We start from the raw sequence: 11,642 nt of genomic DNA, 5'->3' as shown, positions 1-11,642 counted from the left end.
CACACACACACACACACACACACACACACACACACACACACTAGAGTGGACCAGTCTGGAAGTCGGAGGTGGGCGGAGCTTGAAGCGTCTCAAAGGACCTGTAACAAAACAAGCTGCTTTGATCCACACATTGAAGAAGTGGTGAAAGAGGAGCTGGAAAATTTAGAATAAGGAGGATTCAGATCAAAGCTTTTTAGTTCCACTTTATAAAGACCCTAGCCTGGTAAAAAACAGACCCAATCAGAGAACAGAAGGAGTTTTGAATGACACTGATTTTCTGCACAGTGTCTGCTAGTTATTTTAGCATACGGCAGTGGAGGAAGTGAATGAAACCAGTCCGTGTTGATAAGACTTCCAAATTAAATTAAATTTGTCTGACAAAGCAGCAGCTCTCATTTACCTTTAGCTCGGTACTTCTCTCCTCTCGGTAGCGTTGTTTACAGCGCAGTGCACGCAATTTCCAGTTAGCTTCTTAGCTTAGCCTCCTTCACAGTGGAGCTGGCACACATATGTTCGCGGCCAACTGATCCAATCATTTTAAACTTCAGCAGAGGCCACGCCTCCAGCAAGAATCACTTCTCTATAGCTGAGAGTCCAGACCTTCGTATGAAGCAAAGTGAAGGACAAGGCCCAGGTAAAAATCTCCTGAAGAAATCCTTGTCTATGGGAGAAATCTCAGACGGAGCAGTGAAGGGAAACTAGAATTGAGCAGAACTGTGTAGGAAGGCAAGGGCCAGGCTATAAAGAGCCCAACTGAATGATTTAAATGTGAAAAGGAAGGATTGAAAAGCATCAAATGTCTACTTTAACCAAAAATAACCTCTGAGGTCTTGTGGTTCATTTTGACCCAAGGGCAGCAGGAGGGTTAAAATGCAGCTAATTGAGCGAAAATATAAAAACTCCTTCTCTAACATCTGCACTGGCAGGTCGTTCAGGTTTAATAGTGGGCGATGCAGCATTCTTTCACTCCAGTATGTTGTTTATGAGAAAAAGTTGTTTTAAAAGCCTGAGAAACTGTGAAGCTGGGCCTCATTTAGCTAGCCTGGATGAAAACATCTATTTCCTTCTCCGGACTCGACTCAATGAATGACATCAAAGCTAACTGATTGATTGTAGGTGTTTTTAAAGCTGGACCAAAATGGTTTTGATTTCTCATCAGAAGATCTTAGTGTAAAACTCTGACAGTGAAAGCTGGTGGAATGCTTGGCTTTTAATCAAATTCTGTTCTTTACATTTTTCAGGAGAATGCAAGCCAACATTTCTGACTCTGTTTTATTTTAAATTCCAGGGAAGAAGTGGTGGAAGGCACCCTGACCCATCCTTTTGCACTAACTCTGTCCAAGGAGACGTTGTACTGGACCGACTGGCAGACTCGCTCCATACATGCCTGTAACAAACACAGTGGAGACAAAACCAGGGAAATCCTCAGTGGGATTTATTCTCCGATGGACATCCAGGTTCTGGAGCCCTACAGACAACCTTATAGTAAGTGAAATATTTGAGCTGTGGGTTTCAGGGTTCTTAAAAGTCTCAAGTATGTCTAGGTTTTCTATTTTAGCTCCTAAAATCCATGAACAAATTTATACCTTAGTCATTATTCTGTGCTGTATTCTGTCTGAGGAATTCAGTTCTTATAACTTTAAAAGTTTCATCGTGCAGCACCTCTGTAGGTTGATGAACATTCAGGTGTTCTTGTGGAAAGAAACAGGTTTTGAATGAATTGAATAAATTTCAACAAAAGGAAATAAAATATTACATTTTTACAGTACTTGTCAAATGTGACTCAAAAGGTCTTTAACTTTGTGATATTCATGTCGTGTGTGCAGAAGAAATAAAACTCATTTTGAAGCAGAATTTCTAGTTAAGTGCTGGCGTCACCAACGGATGTACGAAAATGTAAATAAATAAATACATTTTGGAACAGTCTGCAGTCAGACTGCAACACTCAGCTGGTAGTAAAATCCTAATCTTTCAGTCCTCAGTTATTGAGAGGTTTGCTGATGAAAATGTCCTGAAATAGACATTTCGATTAGACTGTGGAGTCACATGTAGAAGCCTCAGCAGTGAAAAGCAGCACAAACTAAATATCTTGTGATCAAATCAGAATTTATTGAGTAATGTGTACTGTTCTGTAAGCAGACACAACTACACATCTGATCAGAGCTTTGTGACAGATTTTTTAAATGAAGTTTTTAATACAAGAAACATCAGAAAAAACTCATTTTTTTCCACAGTAGGTGGCCTTTCCAGCAGTAAACAGGAGTAGGGATTCACTGATACAAAACTGGCATCAGGCTTTTTTTCCCGATACAGGTGTATAGTACATTTACTAGTACTTGTAAAAGTGTTCCGATACTACAGCACCAATATGACTTTAGTTCAGCGTGACGTTCACCTCTCAGCTGAACAGTCAGGTACAGGAGGTGCAATGTCAGTCAAGTGGAGGTAGTTTTATTTTATTGTTTTAATTTGGCTGTCCTGATCCACTCTCCTTTTTAGTTGGTGACAGTAAAGCACTATATTCAATTAAATACACTACAAAGACAAGAAATATAATGTCTTCTGTAAATATTTACTCATTTTGAATTTGATGCCTTCAACACATTTCAAAAATCCGGGACAGGTTCATGTTTCCCTCTGTGTTCCATCGGCTTTCCTTTTAACAACACTCAGTAAGTGTTTGTGAACTGAGGACACTAGTTGTTGAATCTTTGTAGCTGAATTCTTTCATTCTTCCTGGTCAGACCCCAGGACGCTTGTTCACTTTGTCTCAGTCCATCTCAGATGAGCTCAGGTCCAGAGAAGCCGGCGGTGTTTCTGGGTGTTTCTTGATATCTGGCTTTGCATGATAGAGCTTTAACTTGTTCTCAAACTGTTGGACTATTTGTTCACACAGTTGTTCATAATGATAATAATTCATAATTCTATCTATAGTTAGTAAAATAACTAGCTTATCTGTACCTCTGTATGGATGCTGCTGTGACACCTGAATTTTCCCTCAGCTGGACATGAGAGGCTATTCTATTCTATTCTATTCTATTCTATTCTATAAAGTGGTGAACCTCCTTGCTTGTGAATGACTGAGCCTTTCAGGGATGCTCCATTTATACTCAATCATCTGTTTCGAATGAACCTATTCACTTGTGGAATGCTCCAAACGGGTGTTTTTTTGGAGCATTTCTCAACTTTATAAGTCTTCTGTTGCTCCTGCTCCAGCGTTTCTTGGGTCTTCAGCTCTATGTTGACTATACTGTAATGTCCCTCAGCATGTAAAGAACGTGAGCCAGAGATGACTGTGCCTCTCAGAGCCTTTATCAGCAGCATAGAGACAGAACATGAGCTGCTCTCACAGCCACTACTCTGGACTGCTGGACCTAATTCAACCCCCTGATGCCAGGCAATCATCATAACCCGATGTTTGGGTTCTAGGCACAAACAGTCAGAACCTTACCACCTGCAGCTCTAAGCCACACTGTCTTTCACTGGGGAAACCTCCAATACTGAGGCACCAAGATGGAGTTTTGTGTGTCCCCACACCCACCAGTCACTTCTCTACCTGGGCAACTCCACAGTAGGAACAAGTCCAGCCCTTCTCCAGGATTTGTGTTCCAGGTCCCAAGCTGTGTGTAGAGGTGGACCCAACTGTATCAAGTTGGTATGGCTCAAACACAAGCTCTTTACCTGCTAAACAGGTGGTATTCTCTGTCTGTAGATTCTACGCAGATTCCTGGTGGTACAGACTAGTTCTAGGGCCTAGAACTAGTCTGTACCACCAGGAGTCTGCATGGTTAGAGACCCTCCCCTACAAACTGGAATGAGGGTGTTTCTCTGTCAAATCCAAATCGCATTTTATCAAATTTTTATGATGCGGTGGAGACAATACAGGAAAAATATATTTCAACTTGTAAAGTTCCAGTCCGGAAAAATAAAATTCCATGGTTCAATGCCTCTATAATACATCTCCTAAAGTTGAAAGCTTCTTCAATGAAAACTTATAGAATATCAAAAACTTCTGAAAATCGGTCTCGTTTAAACAGTTACCGAAATAAATGTGTTGCTGAATTACGCAAAGCCAAACAACAATATTTTAAAAATCAAATTATTTCAGCCAGTAAGAATCCAAAAATATTATGGGAAACGATTAAGTCAGTGACAGGTGAAAGTAACAATAAAACATTTAATAACAATTCACAAATCTCAGTAAATGGACTTCTTGTTTCTGATCATGAAAAAATTGCTGACTTATTTAATGAATATTTTATTTCTTCAGTAAGGACATCATTACCGGGACACGCTAATAGTTTAAAGTTACTAAAATATCCTGACACTTCAAAGCAATTTTCCTTTTCTGAAATTTCACAGAGTGATGTTTTGAATACACTCCAATCTCTAAATGGCTCACATGCATTTGACAAATATAAGATAAATATGGATTTCTTGAAAATGCATGCCAACACTTTTTTTTTTTTAACCATTGTTTCATCATTTGCTTAATTTATGTATTGTGCAGTCTATTTTCCCTGATGCCTGGAAGTTTGCTCAGATTACTCCCATTTTTAAATCTGGTGATCCAACAGAAGTTTCAAACTATCGGCCAATTTCTGTTCTTTCTATTTTTTCTAAGTTACTTGAAAAAACATTATTTAATCAACTACTTCAGCATCTAGAAGCTAATAATATGCTAGGCAATAGCCAACATGGTTTCCGCACGTCAAGGTCAACCATGTCTGCATTCATTTTATTCTTTGAACATCTTTGCTGTATAAATTGATTTTTTTAAAGCGTTTGACACAGTTGATCATTATACTCTCTTACAAAAGTTGATTTCTTTTCAACTTTCATCATCTGCAATACAAATGTTTTCCTCTTATTTGACTGATAGGTATCAGGTTGTGAAACATGGAAGCTCTGTGTCCGGGTCTCTGCCCTGTTCCGTGGGAGTTCCGCAGGGTAGCATACTGGGCCCATTACTTTTCCTATTATACATAAATGACCTTCCAAAAATATTGAAGTATTCAAATATTTTAATGTATGCTGATGATACTGTTCTTTTTTTGTCTGATTTCAATATTGAATCTATTAATAGTCAGTTACAAGCAGATCTTCAGACATTTCATAGTTGGCTTCAAGATAATCTTTTGTCAATTAATGTTTAAAAAACTGTGTGCATGTATTTTTCCTCACCCAGGAGACATTTCAATATAACAAATCAACTCACTTTTTTAAACAAACCCCTTGATATWGTCACTACCTACAAATATCTTGGAATTACTTTGGACTCTCATTTGACTTATCGTGATCATGTACAAGTCTTAACCACTAAGTTGAAACAGAAATTATACGTTTATTCAAACATTAGATCCAATCTGACATCTTCTGTTTCAAATATCTATCTTCATGCCATTATACTCTCAACCATGTCGTACTGTTTACCTGTTTGGTCTCTTACAACAAATGAAATCTTAGAACCCATAGTTAGGCTCTACAACAGGGCCTACAAAATTCATAAAAAACTTCCTGGTTGGACTCATCACTGTGCAGTTCTTTCGTTGTCTGATGCCTTGACTTTTCAGAATTATGTTTTGTGTAGTGGTATTAATTTATATTATCAGATCTTCCAAGGTGCCAATTATGGAACTCTCTGTGCATTGCTGCCCAAATCAAATTCTGGAAGTGGTCATTCAACTAGATGTGTTACAAAAGGACAACTGATATTACCAACTTTTAAAAACTGTTACGGCCAGAGGTCTTTCTTCTATGTTTATACTAAAGCATGGAATGACATTCCTCAAAACATAAAGTCCATTTCAAAACTACAGCCCTTTAAGAAGAATCTTGTCTGCCATCTGCTGGACACTTTTTGTTGTGCTCATATTTAGACGTCCTCTATTTTGCAAATGCTGCCTTCCTGAAATTTGGTATGCTTGTTTTGTCTTTGTGTCTATGGTGTATAATGATGTGATTGTGATGCTGTAATTCTGAGTGTTTAATGTGCTGCAGAACAGGAACCTGCTGTAAAACAGCAATTATGCTGAGTCAGGCTTGATTTTTAGTAATCTTTTCCTGTTAAATCAATAAATCAAATCAAATCAAATCCCTCGCCTGCCGCCCGGCTCACTCTGCCCCTGACCTTGATCCTCTGTGAGTTGGGTTTTGGAAACCCTACCCAGGGTTCCCGCGGATCCTTAAAAATTCTTAAAGGGCCTTAAATTTAACTTGCTTTAAACTGTAGGAACCCTGCCTACCAGGGGTGATGCCCCAGACAGCATAGCCCCCAGGATCATTGGGTACTCAAACCTTTCATCATGTGGTTGCGACTCTTCAAAGAAATTTTTTTATTTTATCTTTTGTTTCTTTCTTTGACTTGTTTGTCAAGGATAGGTGCCATGATGGTGGTGTTTATTATCTGCTGATTTAACAGAATATTTAAGAAAGAAACCTTTAAATGTGTGATGAATTTGAACATGAATGTTTGAGTAGCAGTTGATATACTACAGATTTTTATCCTCATGCTTATTTTCTGGTTTACCTATTTGTTTTTAACTGTAATTTTTGTTTTATTTGTCTCCTAACAGTCCAGACTCCTTGCAGTGACAATAATGGAGGTTGCAGTCATCTTTGCCTACTTTCTCCTGTGCAACCGTTCTACAGCTGCGCCTGTCCAACAGGAGTTCAGCTTAAAGCAGATGGAAAGACGTGCAAACCAGGTTTGAATCATATCTACATAACTAAGCTAAACTACTGTTTAATCACAATGTTTGGAACAGTTTAAGGTGAATTATTGCATTTTGTACCTGCTTCTGCAGCGAAGATGGCAAATGAACCTACACTGTCTTGCATAAATATTTGATTTTCTGTCATAAAACCTAACATTTTTTAGTTTATTTTAATTTGATATAAATGCAATAATTTTCCTTTAAACTCCCAGATTTCTGACGGTCCATAGGTAACTGTTTAAAATATTTTTAAACAGTATAAGACATAAATGGGGGTATTGTATTTTTCAGGCTCATAGTTCAATTCTATACCACAATGAAGTAACTATGTTACCTTCAGTTGGTTTGGAAAAGCTGTTTTATATCAAAAATAAATTTGACTTTGCATCATAGTCTATCTAAACACATTAAAATTAGCCTCTGTCTCTTTAATAACCTCCTACCATTTCCAACACTCCCACTTCAGCACGTCTTCACAACAATGCTTCAGGGGAGGGGTGCTCTGTGGGGTGGGATCTCGGCTGCAGACTGAGCTCCAGGGAGGAGCTATGTATAAATAGGCGGGGCTTTAGGCAGCTCCACATGACTACCACAGGAGATTCAATGATTTCCATTCTGACACAGACAGGAAGTTGTATTAAGGCACTATCAGATCTACAGGATGAAGTTTCATCATGAAACACTTCAGCATTTTCTTGGCAGAGAAGTGGGGGCTTACTGGTCGAGGGCGTTGGCTGTGAGAGAATACCTCTTGAGGTCTGTTGACCTTTTGTTGGGACTCCAGATCTGGATTTTTTCCCCCTTTTTTGGGGTCTCGAATCACAGCTTTGCTTGGTCAGGTCAAAGAAAGGGAGAGAAACAAAGGAGTAAAAAAATAAAGGGAGAAAGCTGTTGTTGATGGTCTTTCTAGTGAAGACCATATGTTGAAAACCAAACCAAAGTTCTTGGATTTCACACACACATTTGTTTTTTATCAGACTTTTTTGCACTCAGCATACTTTTTTTTTTAGATTTCGTAGGCTTTGTAACTTTCCATACAAAATAAAAGAGGGAAAAAAAACAACTTACTGTTCAGAGAGCTGACTTTTATTTTTTTAACAAGTAACAAAAAAAAAAACATGACCACATCACTCCCGTTGTAGCAGATTTTCTCTAGCTGTCTATTCACCAACTTCCATTTTGGCGCGTGGCTACATCTAGACGTAAGAAAGGTTCCTTTTCAAAAACTGGGTGACCACGTCAGAATCCAAGATGGCCACCTCCATATTTAGCCTGTCGCAATAAATCAAATAATTACATGATAAATTAAAGCGAGGTTGATAATTTCCATTAGTCTGCTTGCTTGTTTTCTTCTTGTCTCTCTCTCTCTAAAAGACTGAATGTAGGGCTACAACTAACGATTATTTTAATAATCGATTATTTTTTTCAATTAATCGATTAATCGGCCAAACCATTAAAACACTTAATTACATGAATATAAGTAGATATAAATTAAGTTAACTCCTTAAGGATGCAAGTTATTGATTAATGAATTAATCTAAGTTGATTTATCTTATAGATTGATTAACAATTAATTGATAAGCAGCCATTTTCTTAAAAACCGGAGTTTTCTCTTGAATCAAGAGGGTCTTTCCATAAAATGAAGGATTTTTTTATTATCTCCTGAATTAAAAAACAGAAGCACATCATAAATATTTTGACAATTTGTTTTGCCAGCTGTATTAAATACTGACTGTAAAAATGTGTATTTCTCCTACATGAAACATAACAGAAATTTAATAGGTTGCTGAATGAGGAAAATAGATTAAAATAATAAAATATGATTTTTAGATGTAAAACTATTATTAATTTATTATTATTAGAATTTATTTACATTTAACATTAATTTTTTTCTCTAATTCTTTACTTTTTATTTCATTCTTGTTGGTTCCGTTTGACTAAAACATTGTTCGACCCAATAAAAACGGTTCTGAAGCAGCCCTCCTCCTCCTCCCCTCTCCCTGCAGACCTGCTGCTTGCGTCTTTTTTTTTTTCCTTAATCCTGAACCGTTTTGCTGCTCAACAAATAACTTTGAGCCTCAGTCAGAAAAAAATGGAGTTTTTTTACTTTTGTCCCCAGAGGAGGATGAAACGGTGGATTTAGGTCTCCCTCCTCCCCCGCACGCATTTCATCCTCGCAGCGCGCATCAAATAGACCGTCTTTTAAAAAGAATAAATGTAGCATAAACTATTTATCATATCTTTGGATCTACTTGGCCTAACACGATTTAAAAACTGGTTTAAAGTTCGGAGTCTCTGCTTTTCACTCGAGAGTCAGAGAGGGAAGGTAGAGTTTTTTTCTTTCTTCCTAAACTTTATTTAGGTCAGCCAGCATTGACAACACTCTGTGGGTGACGTAATCGGCTCCGCAGCATGGTGAGGCACCCGCAACACAATGAATCGATAATTTGCCAACACTTTTAATAATCGATTTTTATCGATTTTATCGATTCATTGTTGCAGCCCTAACTGAATGACTAAATGTTGTATAACTTTTCCCACAAGTCATTTTAGTTCCACGTGTTGCTTTTACATTTTTCTGTCTCCTTTATTTACATTACTTTATGCCTTTCTGCCTCATTATTCAAATAAGGTGGGCAGAGATTCTTGTAAGTCGATTAATTGTTAGCATCCCTAATGGCATTGATTTCTGATACAATTTATTATCCAGCAAAAAGTGTTATTGTCACAGGCCTATGGCATGTGTAAACTGACTACCCTTATCGATTGAGATAAAGTTATTCAGAAAGCTAGTTTGTTAATCTGGGAAAGAAGGTCTTAATGCTCAATTCAGATTTTTAGAAAATATCCGATCTTTTGGTGTGAACGATCACATTACAATTTAAGAACGACCTGCAATCAGACTCCAGTGTGAACGCTACACAGCACTGATGTGACACACATGCACAGTAAAAGACGTGACGTCTCATCAGCCGGCTTGTTTGTTTACAGAGCTAGCATGGATGCTACTTTTTGCACGTCGAATCTGAAGTTGTTTAATCAGAGCCGATTAAATAATTATCTGACCTGCTTCTTTAGTTCAGCGTTTATATCTGAACCTGCCTCTGACCGGATGCTCCGGTGAAGCTTTTTATTTTTTGAACGAAGCAATGAGCTGGAAATAAAGTGTCGACCGAGTAACTTTAGGATCGATACGCTCAAACCGAGGCTGGACGTTACTATCTACATAGAAAATTAAAAGTAAAAAGTCAAATCAACTGGACTTGTGTTTTGGAGCTGTAAACACATGGAGCTACAAATTTAAACAGCGAGACTTGAGGTTAGTGTCTGATCGATCCTTCACCCCCTCCTCACTGATGAAAAAGTCAGATGAATGTGACATGAGCGTTTACACTGCAGTCACTTTGAAAACATCAGATATGGATCCGATTTAGAATCATATACTGAAACGGCCTGGGTCGGATTAGAAAAAATCTAATTTGTCGCTTTCAGACTGTCATAAAAAAATCAGATTTGTATTTTTTGCATGGGGCAAAAAAAAAAAATCAGATTTGGGTCGCATTTGCCCGCAGTGTGAACATAGCCTCTGTCTTAAACCGCCAGTTATCGGATTGATCCATTCCTGTCTTATATAATTTCATTAATTAAATTTAGTTCTGACATCTTTCATAGTTTGTAAGGTCCTTTCATTCAGTTCAAAAGTTCTCTCTGGGTCACCTGAATCTTTCAGCTCCTTTCAGATGTTGAGGTACTTTTCCTTAACTTCATATGCTTGGAAGGTGTCACCCTCAATTTACACTACATGCGTCTCCGCTCCGCTGCGCTGCGCAGGTCGCAGCTGTGCGTTTCAAGTCCAGTTTACACTACCTCCGTTCCGGTCCGACAGACGCGCAGGAAGGAGATTGCGCGATAAATTCAGTGATAAGTGTGGAAGTCAGAGCAAAAAATAATTAATTCTGTGAAAGACAAACTCCAAACACAGCTGAAAACATTAATATAAAGGCTTTTGGTATCTATGTTGAAACTGTCTCGCTGTCGGCTTTCTGAAACTTCTGATTTCCAAATAAAATCCACGTGTATCGTGTGTGTAGCACATATGCTTCATGCTACATGTTTCCATCTGCTTCCCAAACAGAACGATACATTCTGATAGCATTTGTGTAGAAATATATCCATATATTTATTAATACAGCTGCAATTTCGACATTATTCCGACAAATTATTCTGCCGAATAGTGTCTTATTTTAAAAATACGGATTTTGTGCTCATTTCTTTTCCTGTTGGTGCGATGTAATCTTTAATAATTGACTCTGGCGCAGCTCCGTCATCTGGCAAAAATAGGATCCATTATAATTTTGATGGATCGCCGTCCACTCACCGCCGCCCTGCGCAGCCAGTGTAAACACTCATTGATTATAATGGGTGTGTATTTGCTGTGGAGGTTGGACCGCAGCGGAGCGGAGACGGACCGCATGTAGTGTAAATTGGGGGTTATTTTGAAATTGACTTGCTATTTCTTTGAGCCTCTATGAATGTCATCTCTTCAAAAAACAAATATGAAACTAGAGGTTTCTTTCAGGAAATCTGATGGTGAGCAGGTTTAGTTCAGTGTCTATGGACCTTGTTTGTAGGCTGAGTCTTATTTATCTCTTTTTCTGGAACAGAGATCTTAGTTTCTCTAGAATTAGGGTTTACTAACTCAGAGTTTTCACTTTCTGGAATACCCCTGTGGTGTGTCAGCTGTAAAACCAGCTTTAAAAAATTCTCCAGAAGCACAAAGGAACCCTAACTGACAAGCTGCCATGTTGTTTCCCATGATGCTGCAACAATAGATGTTTATTCTGCAAAAACACAGCATTGTTAAGGTTTGTGTGTCTCTCAGGCTGTTTTTATATGAATGTTATAAATCGAATGAAACTTCGCTAC

The 11,642-nt window shown here is 38.1% G+C and overlaps 1 protein-coding gene across 1 annotated transcript in view; it reads left to right on the top strand.

Annotated features, from left to right (window-relative positions):
• The window catches only part of LOC106518856 (low-density lipoprotein receptor-related protein 5), a gene marked incomplete at its 3' end in the record, with an annotated part of 20,256 nt that extends 13,549 nt beyond the window's left edge, over positions 1 to 6,707 (top strand). The window contains 2 exon segments of the mRNA XM_014010277.1: positions 1,289 to 1,485; positions 6,576 to 6,707. Coding sequence (XP_013865731.1) covers positions 1,289 to 1,485; positions 6,576 to 6,707 — 329 coding nt within the window.
• Between the last annotated feature and the right edge of the window lie 4,935 nt (positions 6,708 to 11,642).

This window comes from Austrofundulus limnaeus, unplaced genomic scaffold (assembly GCF_001266775.1).
Source record: "Austrofundulus limnaeus strain Quisiro unplaced genomic scaffold, Austrofundulus_limnaeus-1.0 Scaffold67, whole genome shotgun sequence".
Lineage (NCBI taxonomy): Eukaryota > Metazoa > Chordata > Actinopteri > Cyprinodontiformes > Rivulidae > Austrofundulus > Austrofundulus limnaeus.
Note: the sequence above shows the minus strand (reverse complement) of the source record. Positions and strands in the feature narration are given on the sequence as shown.